This window comes from Megascapheus bottae, chromosome 2 (assembly GCF_031878675.1).
Source record: "Megascapheus bottae isolate mThoBot1 chromosome 2, mThoBot2.hap1, whole genome shotgun sequence".
Taxonomy (NCBI): domain Eukaryota; kingdom Metazoa; phylum Chordata; class Mammalia; order Rodentia; family Geomyidae; genus Megascapheus; species Megascapheus bottae.
Window position 1 is genome coordinate 52,243,425 of NC_143510.1, and position 17,824 is coordinate 52,261,248.

Here is a 17,824-nt window from a genome sequence, read left to right on the forward strand (position 1 = left end):
GGACATTTGGTTTGAGCCAAAGCTTTACTTACAGCTTTTTGCTGGGTATTTAGAAATAAGAGTCTCACAGAGTCCCTTGCCCTGGCTGTCTTTCTACTGCAGTCCTTAAGACTGCGACCTCTTAATCGCTAGGCTTTAGCCACCACAAGTCTAGACCTGAACATCTTCACTAATATGTAAAGAGTCTGTAGAATAAAACAGAAACTATTTGAAATATACTTGTACTTTATGAATGAGAAAAGTTAATTGGAAAGATATATAGATGAATGAAAATTCAACATTCAGCTTAAGCCTTCAACCTCTGTCTTACAAAGAACACTTCACATCACAAAAACATTAGCAGTCAAGCCAGCACAGATGGTTCCTACCTACAATCTAACAACTCAGAAAGCTGAGTTCTGTGGATCCAAATGCAAAGCCAGCATAGGGAAGAATAATCACTGAGATTCATTTTAATTAGCCACCAAAAAACTGAAAGTAGAGTTTTGGCTCAAGTGGAAAGTGTAGCCTTAGGCAAAAATGCTAAGGGACAGTATCCAAGCCCTTAGTTCAAGCAATCAGTTTTGTTTAGGAAAATGTTAATTGACAAGCTAGAATTGTCTTTAGCAGTGCAGCACTTGCCATGCACAAGAACTTGGGTTCGATATCTAGCACAACAAGTAAAGAACATTCAAAAGCAAGCAATTAAATGAGATTTTTAAGCAATACTTATGGGAAATATAAGAGGCAAGTATCTAGGAAGTGATCACCAGGAAGAGAAGAAAACAGGGACTCTGAGGAGCAAAGGTATTGCATATGAACATAATGTCAGCTCGATGAAACCCACCATCTTCATTGAAAACAGACGGGAAGAAAGGGAAGAAATGGGAATAAAGGGAGAAGATGAATTGTTTACAAATCCACTGTATACATGTTCATTTTCATTTCATAAATATGTTACTTCAAAAATATACCTATTAAAAATAACTATATATATTTATTGTTATAGTCTCTTACCTTGTTATCTGATATATTGTATATATGTTTATTTGAAATAGGATAGGGAAGGGGAAAAACAAGATGAGGGGAAGGGGTGGGGGGAGGGAAATGGGGACAAAAACATGAGAAAGGGTATCAATGTGTGTGCAGCAATACACCATCTATCTGGCGAATATAATGTAACCCTTCTATTAATTACAATAAAAATATATTTTAAAAAATCAGAAGTCAAAAATATTAAAAAAACAAACAAAACAAAAATACAATTGTGCATCATACAATACAAAATATATGTATACTATACTATATGTACATGTTACATATACATATTACATAATAAATGTGCAAGACAGATTACATAATATGTAATAAAATATGTTATGTTAGGATATAATACATATATGCTTGTATGTTATAAAATAATACAATTAATATACAATAAGATATGCTTTGGTATAATATTTATTATACCTTAATATGTAGAATTATATTTAAATTGTGGAAAACGATATGGATACTTGAATTTTAAATCTATTTTGCAATAATAAGTATGAATTATAAACCTTAAATTACTACTATAGGTGATGTCTAATATAATGTTTTAATTTATGTAATATTATTCTCAAAGTTCCCTTGCTTTACTAATCACTATCACATCTAAATATCTGAATTTTCAGTGAAGACCCAGCAGAAGGCAGGAGTCCCTGATGAGAAATCACACCATCACAACTTTCCTCCTCCTGGGCCTCACTGAAGACCCACAACTCAAGGCTGTGCTTTTCCTCTTTCTGGGGCTCACCTACATGCTGAGTGTAACAGGAAACCTCACCATTATCTCTCTCACCATCCTGGATCCACAACTGAAAACTCCCATGTACTATTTCCTACAAAATTTTGCCTTCTTAGAGATCGCATTCACATCTGCTTGTATGCCCAGATACTTGTACAACCTCTCCACAGGCGACAACACAATCTCATATACCAGTTGCGTCACTCAAATTTTTTTTACTGATCTTTTTGGTGTAACCGAATTTATTCTGCTGGCTACCATGTCATATGACCGCTATGTGGCCATCTGCAAACCCCTGCAGTATGTGACCATCATGAACAGCAGGGTCTGTGGGAGACTCGTCCTGTCTTGCTGGGCAGCTGGCCTCTTGATCATATTCCCACCACTTACACTGGGCTTAAATCTGGAATTCTGTGACTCTAATGCTATTGACCATTTTTTCTGCGATGCATACCCCCTCCTGAAGATCTCATGCTCACCAACGTGGCTCATCGAACAGATAGTCATAGTTTGTGCTGTGTTAACTTTTGTGATGACCCTGCTTTGTGTAGTTCTATCTTACATATCCATCATTAGGACCATCCTACAATTCCCTTCTGCCCAGCAAAGGACAAAGGCCTTTTCCACCTGCTCTTCCCACATGGTCGTGATTGCCATCACCTATGGCAGCTGCATCTTCGTCTATGTGAAGCCTTCATCCAAGGATTCCATGGCCATCAACAAGGGGGTGTCTGTGCTCACCACCTCCATTGCTCCTATGCTGAACCCCTTCATCTACACCTTGAGGAACAAGCAGGTGAAACAGGCCTTCAGCAACACAGTCAAAAGAATTTCACTGTTGTTAAGGAAGTAAGGAAATTCAACAATGCAATAAAGAATTTTTGATAATTTTTGGTAAAAAGAGCATTGTAGCCGGGCACTGGTGGTTCACGCCTGTAATCCTACTCAGGAGGCTGAGATGTGAGGATTGCAGTTCAAAGCCACCCTGGGCACTGAAGTCTGTGAGACTCATCTCCAATTAACCACCGGAAAAGAGGAAGTAGTGCTATACTCAACTGGTAGAGTGGTAACCTTGAGCAATAGAGTTCATGGACAATACCCAGCTCCAGAGTTCAAGACCCCAGCCAGAAAAAAAAAAGAGCATTGGTTTCTCTGTATGTATCTTTGGATTTTAATTTCATCCATTCCTAACAATTTCAAGATGACCCAGAAAAAAGAGCATAACACACACACACACACACACACACACACACACACACACAAGGAAGCAATACAATAACCCAATGACCTAGTGTATCATTAATCTCTGGCAAACCCACAGATAAAGTGAAGCAAAACCAATAAGCCCAATATTTATTTTTATATCAGTAATTATGCTTATTGGAAAATATTCTTAATACCAGATCTCCTTCAGGCACTGAAACTAGATTTAAAAAAAAAAATAAAAATCTCTGGTCCTTCTTCCATCCTTCACATTTTAGTGAGATGCCATCTTACCCAAGATATATTGAACAAAATCATGAATTGAACAACAAATATGATCATGCCAAAAAGAACCCTGTTTCAGTGTTTGTAGAATATAAACTAGTACCACCACTCTGAATGGAAGTGTGGAGGTTCCTTCAAAATTAAAATTAAAAAAAAAATAGATTTGGGGCCAGGAGTTTGGCATAGGGGTAGAGTACTTGCTTAGCATGTAAGAAGACCTGGGTTTGATTCCTCGGTATCACATACATAGAAAAAAAGCCGGAAGTGGTACTGAGGCTCAAGTAGTAGAGCTCTATCTTTGAGAAAATCCAAGGACAGTGCTCAGGCCCTGAGCTCAAACCCAGGACTGGCAAAAAAACAAAAACACTATAGATCTTCCCTACAGCTCAGCCATATCACTCCTGTGTTTCTACTTAGAACACCACAAGCTGTCATTGCTGTCCTATCCACATAATAGCCACGTTGTAGAAAGAACCCAGATGCGCTACACTAGATAAGTGTGTCAAAAAATGTGGTATCTATGCACAATTGAACCTTTAGAAAGCATAATACTATGTCATTTGCAGGCAATGGATGGACCTAGAACAACTTGCGTTACGTGAAGTAAGCCAAACTCACAGAGATAAATGGTGAATGTTTCTCCCACATGTAGACACTAGATCTAAAGTACATCAGTACATGATAAATCATTCAGGACTCGGGCAAAGGAGCATACTATTAAAAGAGAAACACAAAGGCACAACACTGATCATACACAATAATATTGATCAAAGTAGACTCCAGAAAATGGAATCATCAAGAGGATTTTATTCTTTGTTGTTGTTTTGTTTCTTTTCCTTTTATCTTGTTTCTTTGTTTAGAGTATAAAAGGAGGCACACAAATGTAGGCACAAAGAGCAAACAAATGCAGCTGTGATTCTCACTAGACACTATGTTGAAAATAAACTGTAACTTGTGGGTGGGGAAGGGAGGGGAAAACTGGAAGATAACAAAGGTAGCAGTGCCCCTGTCCAAAAAGAAAGGTTTTCTTTATGTGCCTTATGAATTCTAACCCCTCTGTACATGACACTTATAACACAAAAAAATGAATGGATTAATATAAACTGGTTAATGCTAAGCAGGAACATTCTCAGTTTGAAGCTTCCTTGAGCCTTGAGACCTGTCTCAATAATATGTACATTATAAACATACTGTGCATCTTAAACAGCCAGGTGCCAGGGGCCCACACCTGTAATTCTAGCTACTCAGGAGGCTGAGAGCTGAGGATCATGGTTAGAAGACAGTGGTGAACACAATAGTCCATGAGACTCTTACCTACAATTAACCACTCAAAAACAGTGAGATGTGGCACTGTAGCTCAAGGGTAGAATGCTATTGTTGAACACAAAGAGGCTCAAGACAGGGCCCAGACCCTGAGTTCAATCCCCAGAACATACACACAAAAAAAGAATAGGCAATAAAAAATTTAAATGACAGGGACTGGGAGCAAAGTCTAGTGGCAGAGTGCTCACCTAGCATTCATGAAGCCCTGGGTCCAATTCCGCAGTACCATATACTCAAAAGCTGGAAGTGGTGCTGTGTCTCAAGTGGCAGGGTGCTAGCCTTGAGCAAGACGTGTTCAAGGACAGTGCCCATCCCCTGAATTCAAGCCCCAGGAATGGCAAAAAAAAAATTAAATGACAAATAAATCATTTATTTATATGTAACTTAGAGGCCACACTGCTGAAACATAACTAATAATTTTCCAGTTAAATGACTTTAGCAAAAATCACAAATTTGTTTTTATCACCATAAACTAACAGAAGAACATTTTGGTCACCCCGGTAAGAATCTTGTGCACATTAGCAATTACTCATCATTTATCTGTTTCCATATTTCTTCACAGCCAGAGGCAAACACTACTACTCTTTCTGCTATAGTTGCTCAAATTATACAGTTGGACAAGAGAAATGTTTTGACATCTACTGAACAGCAATTTGACTGTGCTCAGCAATGTCTCACACCTTACAAAATAGCTAGGACAGTAAATTCAAATTCATAACCCAAACTAAAGAAAGAAGAAGTGAGTGGGCTAATTTAATCATTCTACAACACCTGCATATATCAAATTTATATTGTACACAATAACCACATACAATTAGGGGTTGTTGAGTAAAAATGATATCCATAAGAACAAATGTATTTTAGGGTCCAGGAGTGTGGCCTAGTGGTAGAGTACTTCAATTCCTCGGTACCACATACATAGAAAAAGCCTGAGGTGTCAATGTGGCTCAAGTGAGAGAGCTCTAGCCTTGACCAAAAAGTGTCCAAGGACAGTGTCCAGGCCCTGAGTTCAGGCCCCGGGACCAGAAAAAACGTGTGTGTGTGTGTGTGTGTGTGTGTGTGTGTGTGTGTGTGTGTGCGTGAGCATTAATTTATCTTCAAATCCTTATACTACTTGTACTGTCAGACAAATTTATGTAACATAGTATTTTCGTAAAGTAGAATCTGTTGTAGTTCGACTACAGGAGAAATTATATGGCAAAATTTCAAATCCAAAAGGATCTAATCATATGGCCTTCTAAGAGTCAGAGGGATTCTTAGATATTAAACTTTAAGTAGCAAAAATGTAAAAACATGGAAAAATATATTTTAGCTGTCTTAGAGAATGCTTAGTTTCCAAACTTAGGACTGTATACTAGAATTAATTATTAATCTTGACTGGAAAGGTTTTATAATTGGCCTAGTGAGGAGGCCATTAGGATAGAAGAAATGAATGATAGCTTTGAAATATTAACATGGAATTTATTCACTGTTAAACAAACTGACAAGCAGGAAAGGAAATCAAGACAAATAAGCTGTCTTAAAAGACAGGAATGAATGAAAAGACAGTGAACTAGATTTGTTTTCATTAGGTTATTAACAGTTTCTCAACAATATGTTTGCAGTGCTCCTGGCGCTTTTTACTTTCTCTACAGGCCATGTCCCCATGGCTACTGAGGCAGATTGGGTATTTCCTGAAGTTCATTAGAGATTTTTCAACATCAGTTACAGTGGACTCCTTTGCTTATTAACTTGGTTACAGACTTGGAAAATAATATAAATATGGACCTTAAAATTGAGAACCTCCTCTTTATTAAGCAAATTATGAAACCCATTATTCCAAAGGTACCACAAGCTCTGTGAAAACTCTTTCCAATGACAGAAAGAAAACCAAAGCTGTTTCTTCACCTGATTCGTGATGTCTCTGCATGGATGGAGAAAGAGTTCATGCAATATATTAGAGAGAATCTTAATCAAAAGGTGTATTTCTAGGCTACTGGAAATCATGTTAACATTCAACATAATGTTCATTTTCAAATTATAGCTCCAAGAAAAATTGTAAGCAACTAAAAGAAAGATACAATTAACTGCCAAAAGTGTAAGTATAATAAATTCTACCATTTGTTAGATCTTTTTTAGAAAAGGAATTCCTAAGATAATTCAAACATTAGTTTTGAGTGTTTTCATGTGCTTGGTATAGAGTGATTAATACAACTATAGAAAGGAAAAAATGAGTAAGAAGTCATTCCAAAGTAGCATGTGATCTGAGAGCTGGGAAACTTCAGGAAATCAAAATTAGAAACCAGGGCTGGGAGTTTGGTCTAGTGGTAGCATGCATGCAGACCAGGGTTCGATTCCTGGGTACAACACACATACAAAAAAGCTGAAAGTGGTGCTGAGGTTCAAGTGGTAGAGCTCTAGCCTTGAGAAAGTCCAAGGGCAGTGCTCAGACCCTGAACTCAAGCCCAGACTGGCCAAAAAAGTTAGAAACCAAGTACCATGCCTGTGTGTTTCTAATGGAATTAGTGACTGAAGGACAGGAGTGAAGGTGGAAATACAACATTGAAGGGACTATTCCTTCAGACAGATAAATGACATGAAGTGCTTATTTCTGTATCTAGTCTAAACTATAGGTTCTCTAACTTCAGTACACTAGTTTGTAAAGAACACATGGGAGAAACAGAATACAGTGTGAAGATTTTGGTTTTGATTTTAACTTTCAACTTTATATTTTTATTACTTACGGTATAAATTTTTATTTTATGAATTTTATTAATGTTTGTTTCTTGGTATTTTTATTTCTGACTTACCCTCAGGGTACATTTAATTACATGATGGTCATTAAGAGGATATTTGGAAATTTGGAAATCATGTTTGGAGTTCAAGAAAACACTATTCAAAACAAGTATATACATTAAGAATTAAATGAATTCAAGCAGCTATAACACAAGAGGCATCGGCAAGAAAATCTGTCTATCCATAACTGGAAAGGTGACAGGTAAAACATGTATGCAGCAATAAGGTCAGTCGTGAGAGAATTGTGTTAATATTGCATAATTTAAAATGCCCAGTCTAAACAGACATGACGGCTAATATTGTAATCTCAGGTATTCAGGAGGCAGAGGATTGTGATTTAAGCAGAAGGGTAGAGAGCTAGCCAGAGCTCATTTCAACAAATAACACATATATGGTGAATTCCTCTATTTCAAACCATGTAGGAAACATACCACTCAGGAAAAAAATACAAGACCTACAGGGAGAGAAGGAAAAGAAAACAATAAAACAAAAAAGTGCTGAGAGTCATGGGTGAAGTTGTGTTTCCCCTGAGATGGGGATCCAAGTCCACTATCTCAACACCAATACTAGGCACCAGTGAGTCCTGCCTGCATTCTTAGCATCACAGGAGGCCAGTATCTGAGGATTACAGTTCAAAGCCAAACCAAACAAGAAGACTATGAGACTCTTCTTTGTTTTGTCTTGTTTCATTTTTGCCAGTTCTGGGGCTTGAACTAAGGGCCTGAGCACTGTCCTGGGATATATTTTGCTCAAGACTAGCACTCTGCCACTTAAGCCACAGCGCCACTTCTCGCTTTTTCTGTGGAGATGGTACCCAGGAATCGAACACAGGGCTTCGTGCATGCTAGGCGAGCACTCTACCACTAGGCCACACTCCCCGTCTATGAGGCTCTTATCTCCAATTAAACAGCAGAACGCTGGAAGTGAAGGCTTAACTGACCTGCCCTGCATGGCTTCAAACTGCAAGCCTTAAAATTGCAATTTCCTTTATCATATGAATTGCATTTTAGCTACTGTTTCCATCATTCTCTCTGCTCAAAAATATTTGAAATGTCCCAGAGAGAGCTAGCATGTAAGTTTGTGTTTCTTGATTAAGTCCAATTGCATTGCTATTATGTTATTCATAAACCCTCCAAATTTCATCCTCTGGAATTTTCCCAAATTGAAATCCAACCTACTCCTGCATGTCTCTCAAATTTCAGGTCCGCAGTGTCTCTCTTTGTCACAGCCCATATGTGACATTTATTCTAGGAGGTTATCACAACTGAAGGGCTGAGTGAGGACTCCGGGCTAATCTAATCAGGTTTACTGGACACCTGTTTTATTGCATTCAAATCTCACAGGCTGATCAAATGTCTGGACTATTTCATGAGCTGTAAGAAAAGAGATATTTCTTGAAAATGCTTGCCCTTGTTTTAAACCCATTTTCTCCACAAGGTATACTGTGTATGCCTCATGGTTTGGGCCACAGTCCTGCTGACTGATCACTGACTTGAAAACGTGGGTCCGATTCCAATCTGTAGTTTTCAAAAACTTTTCTGAATGGAGTAAGTGTTGGACAAGGTGATTCCTAGGGTTTCTTTATGGAGTCTAAAATTAAATTGGTGCATCATTTAATACAGTTCCTCCCTACTGTTGAAAGAATATTCAATGCATGTGGAATAATGAATGAGTAGAAGAACGAATGGATGAACAAAAAAATTGCAATTTCCTGGGGCTGGGAATGTGGTTTAGTGGTAAAGTGCTTGCAGAGTATGAATGAAGCCCTGGGTTTGATTCTTCAGTACCCCATAAACAGGGGGGGAAAAGATGCAATAAATGGTTCTGTGGTACAAGTGGTAGAGTGCTAGTCTTGAACAAAAAGTAGATCGAGGACAGTGCCAAAACCCTGAGTTCAAGCCCAGGACTGGCAAACAACAACAGCAAGAAAATATTGCAATCACCTCAATTGCTCAGATGGTAGGCTTTAGTAACCAGTACTAGTCCAGACCTCAATATCTTCACCAACAGGTAAAGAGTTTGTAGAATGAAACTCAAATTATTTGTAACATACTTGTGTTTTATGAATGACAAAATTTCAAGGGAAGTGTAAATAGGCTAAAGAAAATTCTAGATTCCACTTTTCTGCCTGTATCTTATGCAAGAACACTTCATATTACAAAAACATTAGCAGTTAAGCCCTGTGCAGGTGACTCACATGTATAATCTAGCAACTAAGAAGATGAGTTCTGAGGAACACAGTTCGAAGACAGCCAAGGCAAGAAACTCACTCAGACTTTTACCTCCAATTAACCACCAAAACAAGGGAAGTAGAATTATGGGTCCAGAAAAGAGTGCTAGCCTTACCAAAAAAAGCCGAGAGAGAGTGTCTGGGCCATGAGTTCAGACCCCAAGAGAGCACAAAAGAAAACCTAGCATTCCGTTTTATTTGAGAAAAAATTAATTGGGGAGCTAAATATGTCTTCAGTGGTACAGCATTTAACATGCTCAAGAACTTGGGGTCCATCACCAGCACCACAAGAAAAGAAAACCCAGAAACAAAAGTCTGAATAAGATTTTAAAGCAATAGCAATGGGAAATAAAAGTAATAGATGACCGTTTAGAAGGCAGTCATCCAAGAACAGAGGACAAATGGAAATTCTGAGGGGTAAAGGGGCCTGAAGAGCAGTGCATGTGATCATACATTCAGCATGATGAATCCCACCGAAAAAATTCAAAAAGATGGGAAAGAGAGGGAAGAAATAGGAATGTGATGGAAGAGGTGAATTTGTTCAAAATGCACTGTGTATACATACACTTTCAATTAATGAACATATACTAATTGGAAACCATAATTATATATACTGTGTAATATAAATTATATACTATATATTGACTATTATAAAATATACATGTTACATACATAGATAGCTTAATAAATATAGCATAATAAATGTTAATACAAGGTATTATGATAAAGTACATATGTATTTTTGTGCTATCAATAACATAGGTAAAAACTGTCACAATAAATGGTCTAATACTTATTTTAATATGCTACATTATTACATATTTAATATGAGTACTTGAAATTTGGAACATGGCATGAATCCTTGAATTTTTAATTCTACCTTGACTTGACAACTATCAATTATAAAATCTAAACTGCTATCATAATTTATGTGTTTAACTAGAATATTTTAATGCATATTAAGTTATTTTCATAGTTGTGTTGTTCTGTTGGTTAGTATTCTACCTAAATATCTGAATTTTCAGTGCAGACCCAGCAGAAGGCAGGAGTCCATGATGAGAAATCACACCATCACGACTTTCCTCCTCCTGGGCCTCACTGATGACCCACAACTCAAGATTGTGCTTTTCCTCTTTCTGGGGCTCACCTACATGCTGAGTGTAACAGGAAACCTCACCATCATCTCTCTCACCATCCTGGATCCACAACTGAAAACTCCCATGTACTATTTCCTACAAAATTTCGCCTTCTTAGAGATTACATTCACATCTGCTTGTATGCCCAGATACTTGTACAACCTCGCCACAGGGGACAACGCAATCACTTACAACAGCTGCATCACTGAAGTGTTTTTTACTGATCTCTTTGCTGTGACCGAATTCTTTCTGCTGGCCACCATGTCGTATGACCGCTATGTGGCCATCTGCAAACCCCTGCAGTATGTGACCATCATGAACAGCAGGGTCTGTAGGATACTTGTCCTTTGGTGCTGGGCAGCTGGCTTCTTGATTGTATTCCCACCACTTACCCTGGTCCTAAAGCTGGAATTCTGTGACTCTAATGCTATTGACCATTTTTTCTGCGATGCATACCCCCTCCTGAAGATCTCATGCTCACCAACGTGGCTCATCGAACAGATAGTCATAGTTTGTGCTGTGTTAACTTTTGTCATGACCCTGCTTTGTGTAGTTCTATCTTACACATCCATCATTAAGACCATTCTACAATTCCCTTCTGCCCAGCAAAGGACAAAGGCCTTTTCCACCTGCTCTTCCCACATGGTCGTGATTGCCATCACCTATGGCAGCTGCATCTTCATCTATGTGAAGCCTTCAGCCAAGGATTCCATGGAAATTAATAAAGGTGTGGTGGTCCTTACTACCTCCATTGCTCCTATGCTGAACCCCTTCATCTACACCTTGAGGAACAAGCAGGTAAAACAGGCCTTTGATAACACAGTCAAAAGAATTTCACTGTTGTTAAGAAAGAAAGGAAATTCTCCAATGTAAAAAAAACTATTGTTAAGAAAAGATCATTAGTTTTTCTGAATATATCTTTGCATTCTGACCTCATCATTTCCTAACAATTTCAAATGACTCAGGAAAAAAGAACTCATACTACACATAAACAAGGAAACAACAGAATAAGCTAGTGTATCAAGAATCCTTGACACACTTTGCTTTTGAAATCTTGTTTCCTCATACTTGTAATTGTTCTCATAGGCATTCCTTTTCAGTTCCTTTCCATCCTGTATTTGCACATCCTATATCTTCAAATTGCAGCTCAGTCTCCTCATTCCTTGATTATTGACTTCTTTCTCCTTCCATATTTTTTATATCTTCTTTTCAGAAAATTCCTTGAGCTTTTCTAGCTGAGAGCCTCTTTGATCCACAATTTTGCCTTTTTATTGCCCTTTTATATTAGAAAGCAAGTTGGGAATAACATGTGAATATATTATATTAAAATTAATCCCATTGACTTCTATAAATCTGTAGAATTTTCCTATAATTATAATTTAATTTACATTTCTACCTTTTCCCCCTGATGGGTTCACAGTTACTTTTTTAGGGAAGATAGCACTGTCATTGAGGAAAGACAAAGCCAGCATGACAGCTAACATTGAATAAATAGCACAGAAACTTAAGACACCCAGATACAGAAACACAGAAAGAAGAAAGGAAAAATACATAAAAAGCCATTTATCCTTTTGCCACAGAACAGTATAGGCATGTAGGAGTGTCTCACTGGGCGCCAATTGCTTGTCCCTGGAATCTTAGCTATTCAGGAGGCTGAGACCTAGTAGATCAAAGTTCAAAGCCAGACCAAGCAGAAAAGTCTACAAAGTTCCCGTTTCTAATTAGCAGAAAAATTCCAGACTAGAGACAAATGATAGTAGAGTGCTACCTAGAGCCTAAAGGCCAAGTGAGAGCATGAGGCCCTGAGTTCAAGCCCCAGCTCTAGCACCAGAAAAAGAAATTATGATTCAGAAAAATATAGCTATTTTAATAGACTTGTAGGCATTTCTAGAATTATTTTAAAAATACCTTGTAGCTGACAAAAATTTTTTCAAATGATAGTTATATTCACCAGAGAGGATTATTCATGTTTGTTTAAGGCATTTCATATAAAGTACTGTATGATAATAATGCCATTCTTTGTAAATACTGCAGTTGTATTTCTAGCATTCGTTTAATGTATGATGGCCATTTGATTGTAAGAAAAGGCTACACAGCCATCTGCACATTAATGACTACAGTACTTTGTTGCTGTAGTGATTCGTATCTAATTCTTCTTGGGGTGGAAATCAACACTTTGACATGATTGCCCAGAGAAATAGAAAAAACTTAGACTTCAAATTTTTACTTCAGTATTATTAAAAGTAAATAAAATATTTCTAACAGATTATCATTTCTTAATGACTTTCATTGTACTTTCACAGATGTATTAGTGCTGAAAAAAATGGGACTGGGGCCGGGAGTTTGGCCTAGTGGTTAAAGTGCTTGCCTAGCATGCATGAAGACCCGGGTTCGATTCCTCGGTACCACATATAGAAAAAAGCCGGAAGTGGTGCTGAGGCTCAAGTGGTAGAGCTCTAGCCTTGAGAAAGTCCAAGGACAGTGCTCAGGCCCTGAGCTCAAGCCCAGGACTGGCAAAAAAAAAAAAAGTGGGACTGTAACAAATAACTTATTTACTGTAAGCTTTATACTAAAGTAATCTTATGAGTTTAACCTAGTAACTTGGAATGGTTGATCACTGCACTCGGCAAAATGTTTGTATATGAGAATACATCCTAACTCATTCCTCCTTCGAGATTTCTTACTAATTCTGTGGGGCTTGAATGTGTATTGTAGTTTCAACACTTACTAATATTTTACTATATATTCAGTCCCTAAGTAGTTTCCAGTAGCAATAAACCTTTTTAAAGCACACAAAAAAAAGAATCCTTGACACAAACACAAATAAGGTGAAACAAAACTGATAAATTCATCACCAGACCACACTTTAGGCACTGACGATAGAATAGAAATCCCAGAAAACTCTGATCCTTCTTCCATGCCTCACATTGTAAATGTTATATTGTTCAGGTAATCTAGAGTGCGGTACAATTACATAGATCAGTAATTAATGCATTTGTTTTTGAACAGTGTCATCCACTCCCTCACTTTCCCAATTTTTCCCCTCCCAAATCCCCCACCAAAGTGTATATTTCATTCCCAATATTGTATCTAGTTGGTTTTACCCCTGAATTGTTTCAACCTTTTTCCCACTGCTTTTGTGCTTCCTCTTCCCCTCCCTAAATCAAATAAATTTATATAAAAGACAAAGGGTACAGAAACAGTAACAAAAAGGAATAAACCAAAAAAAGGGAAACAAAATAAAAATAAAGAAGTGCAAACAATACAATATAAAAATCTCTTGCTTTGTTGTCCTTAAGGTACTATGTTATCTCTCATCTCTTTTGCTGTCCCTTGGTTATCTCATATTGTTACAGTATCTCACTTTGTTACCTGATTTATCGGATATATTTGTATTTGGTTATTTGAAATTGGATAGGGAAGGGGGGAAAACAAGATGAGGGGTAAGGGTGAGGGGGAGGGAAATGGGGACCAAGACATGTAAAAGGGTATCAATGTATGTGAATTAATGCACCTTCTATCTGGCAAATATCATGTAACCCTTCTATTAATTACAATAAAAATATATGAAAAAAATAAAATCTCTCGCTTTTGTTTCTTGGAGTTCATGCCAATAAATACCATGTTATAAGATCATATACACATAGTTATTGAGCCCTTGTGAAACTCTCCTAAGAATATCCCCCTTTGAGGGATATCAATGTTCAAGAAGTTATATACCCACTACCTGACAAATGTAACTATAACCCCTATATACACTACCCCAACAATAAAATACAATAAAAAAGAATATCCCCCTTTGTTATCACTATGGAAATGTTCAAACTGATGTTTAATTAATCATGACCAAGTGTCATTATTTGTTTTTTACTATCCTTCAAGTTTATTCATCAACTTATAGGCACATTCTAATTATAACAAATGAGGGAAAGCATGTAACTTATGTTTCTTTGGATCTAGGTTACTTCACTTAGCATAGTTTTCCAAGACTTTCCATTTCCTTATGAATGGGACAATGGCATTCTGATGGAAGCATAGAATTCCCTTGTACATATATACAACATTTTCTTGATCCATTCATCTGCTGAGGGGTATCTGGGTTGATTCCATATCTAGCTATGGTAAATAATGCTGCAATGAACATGATTGTGCTGGTGGCTTTAATGTAACCTGGTTTGTGGTCAGTTGGACAGATACCCAGGAATAGGGTTGCTGAATCATAGGGAAGCACTCTTTTGAGGAATGTCCATATACTTTCCAACGTGGTTGAACAAGTTTACATTCCCAATAATAGTGTATTAGCATTCCCTTTTGGCCACATCCCCATCAGCATTTGTTACTGGTAGTTTTCTTGATTTCGGCATTCTAATTGCAGTGAGAGAGAATCTCAGTGCATTGGTTTGTGTTTCTTTTATGGCCAGAGAGGTTAAATATTTGTTCATGTGTTTATTGGCCATTCTTATTTCTTCTTCAGAGAAGTTAAAATCTTTAGCCTATTTATTAATTAGGTTGCTGTTTCTTTGAAGATTTCTTGGAGGAGAGTAAACTTTTTAAAGTCCAAGTAGATTTGAGATATGAGGCCCTTGTCTGATGCATTGTTAGTAAAGATCTTCTCCCATTCTGTGGGCTTTCTGTTTATCTTGGTCTTACATTGAGGTCTTTGATACATTTGGAACTGATTCTGGTGCAAGGTGAGATATACAGATCTAACTTGTGTTTTCTGCACTTGTATAGCCAATTCTGCCAGCACCACCTAGTTGAAGAGGCTGTCTTTCTTGCATCCTGTGTTTTTTTGTTCCCTTGTCAAATAGTAGGTGGCTATAGGTTTGTGGGCTCATTTTGGGTCTTCTTTCCTATGCCATTAGTCCTCAGGCCTGTTCTTGTGCCAATACTAAGCTGATTTTATTTCTACAGCTTCATAATAGAGCTTGAAGCTTGGCATTGATATTCCTGTGGCACTGTTCTTCCTGGTAAAGATTGTTTTTGCTGTTCAGGGTCTTCTACTATTTCATATAAATTTTTAGATTGCTTCTTCTATATCATTGGGAATATTATTGGAATTTTGATGGGTATTGCATTGAATTTGTAGATAGCTTTCGGCAGTATTATTCTTTTCATGATGTTAATCCTTCCAATCCAGGAGCTTGGGAGGTTCTTGCACTTCCTTAAGTCTGATTTAATTTTCTTCTTCACGTTGTTAAAGTTTTCATCATAAATGTTCTTCAATCTTTGGTTACGTTTATTATTGTTTTATTTTGAGGCTATTACAAAGGCAGTTACTATCCTGATTTCAATCTCACACTTCACATTTTTGACATACAGAGATGCTACTGGCTTTTGTGGGTTAATTTTTTTTCCAGTCCTGGGGATTGAACTCAGGGCCTGGGTACTGTCCTTCTATAGTTTACTCAAGGATAGCACTCTTGACTCTTGAGCCACAGCACCACCTCTGGCTTTTTCTGTGTATGTGATACTGAGGAATTTAACCCGATCTTCATGCATGCTAGGTCAGCACTCTACCACTAGGCTACACTCCCAGCCCTTTGTGGGTTAATTTTATACCCTGCTACTTTGTGAAATTTTCCGACCAGCGCAAGAAACTTGCATCCTGTTGGGAGCCAGAGTGGAATCAAACTGTACCTTGACTTGCATCAGACCATGGCTTTATTGTCTTATTGCTTTCTGGCCCTATTCTATGTAAATGACCTGAGAATTACCATATGAATGTAACACCTGGAGGTTCCCGGGGTCTGGAGGAGGGGAGAAGGGGGAGTGGAAAATAAACGCGGCAGTCTCGGCAGTCTTTGCCTGGACTGCGGACATCCCGGACCCGGTGTGTCTGTCTCTCTTCTTTTTCTTCCTAGTCCTTGTCCCCTATTTCAGGAACCCCAATCTGCGAACCCTGGTTTGCTGCCGGTTGGCCCCGGCAGCATCCCTCATATTTGAGTGAGATTCCATCTCACCCCAGTTAGATTGGCAAATATCATAAAATCAAGCAACAACAAATGTTAGCAGGGATGTGGGGAAAAGGGAACACTACTGCTCTGTTGATAAGAAAAGTAAAATAGTATAGCTACTTGAATTACAGTCAAGATATTCCTCAAAAAACAAATAAAGTAACTGTAACCCCTCTATACATTACCTTGATAATAAAAAAGAAAAAAAACTAAAGATCTTCCTTAGAACAGCCTTACCAATTCTGGGTATCGACCCAGAGAATGATAAGCCAGGATATCATAAGACACCTTGTTCACTGCTGCACTATCCACAATAGTCAAGTTGTAAAGAGAGCCCAGATGCCCTAAATAAATGAGTGGTTCCAAGAATATGCTGCTTATACACAATGGGATTATACACAAACTTTAGAAAGAATAAATGGAACGAATGGTCCTATAACAAAACTGGAAAACTACACAGAGAGACAAGTTGTACAAGTTTTCCTTCCTATGCAGACACTAGATCGTAAACACAACAGGACATCATAAATTATATAGTACTCTGGGCATTCATACACATCGATACCAAAAGAGGACACTGTTAGGGGAGGAATTCAATAGCACAATGCCATGTGGATCAAATCCTATGAAATAATAATCAAAATGAATTCCCAGAAAATAAAAGAGGATTTTTCTTTTTGTTTTTGTGTTTTCTTTTCTTTACTCTTGTTTGTTCATTTGTATGAATTTGGGAGGGTAAGCAGAGGCTCATACATGGAGGCACAGAGAGCAAACAAGAGCAGCAGAGGTACCCACTAGACACTACACTAAAAGTGAACTGCACAACTTGTGGATGGGAATATGAGAAAAAAAACTGGGAGAGAGCAAGGGAATGGGTACCATTGTCCAAAAAGAAATGCTGTCTTTACTGACTTTGGAACTCTAATCCCTCTGTACATCACCTTTATAATAGCAATTAAGTCATCTTAAATGCAATGCTATAAACTTGGTAGAGGCTAAGACACAGGACTGTCAGTTTCAAGTTCCTTTGAGCTATGAGACCTTATATCAATAATACATGTTTTATTACTATATCATGCATCATAAGAATATGCAATAAAAATGTAACAAAAATACTTTTATTAAAATGTAACTTATAGCCACATGG

The 17,824-nt window shown here is 37.6% G+C and overlaps 2 protein-coding genes across 2 annotated transcripts; both read left to right on the forward strand.

Moving 5' to 3' along the window:
- Positions 1-1,685: 1,685 nt before the first annotated feature.
- Positions 1,686-2,621, forward strand: LOC150067006 (olfactory receptor 6C2-like). Its single transcript, XM_090356676.1, has one exon. The coding sequence runs from the start codon at positions 1,686-1,688 to the stop codon at positions 2,619-2,621; it is 936 nt and encodes a 311-aa protein (XP_090212802.1).
- Positions 2,622-10,636: 8,015 nt separating this feature from the next.
- On the forward strand, positions 10,637-11,593 carry LOC150067007 (olfactory receptor 6C2-like). Its single transcript, XM_090353540.1, has one exon. The coding sequence runs from the start codon at positions 10,637-10,639 to the stop codon at positions 11,591-11,593; it is 957 nt and encodes a 318-aa protein (XP_090209666.1).
- The last annotated feature ends 6,231 nt before the right edge of the window (positions 11,594-17,824 follow it).

What these genes read in the sequence shown, in the direction of transcription:
- LOC150067007 (XM_090353540.1), top strand. Translation starts at nt 10,637, where the DNA reads ATGATGAGAAATCACACCATCACGACTTTCCTCCTCCTGGGCCTCACT.
- LOC150067006 (XM_090356676.1), top strand. Translation starts at nt 1,686, where the DNA reads ATGAGAAATCACACCATCACAACTTTCCTCCTCCTGGGCCTCACTGAA.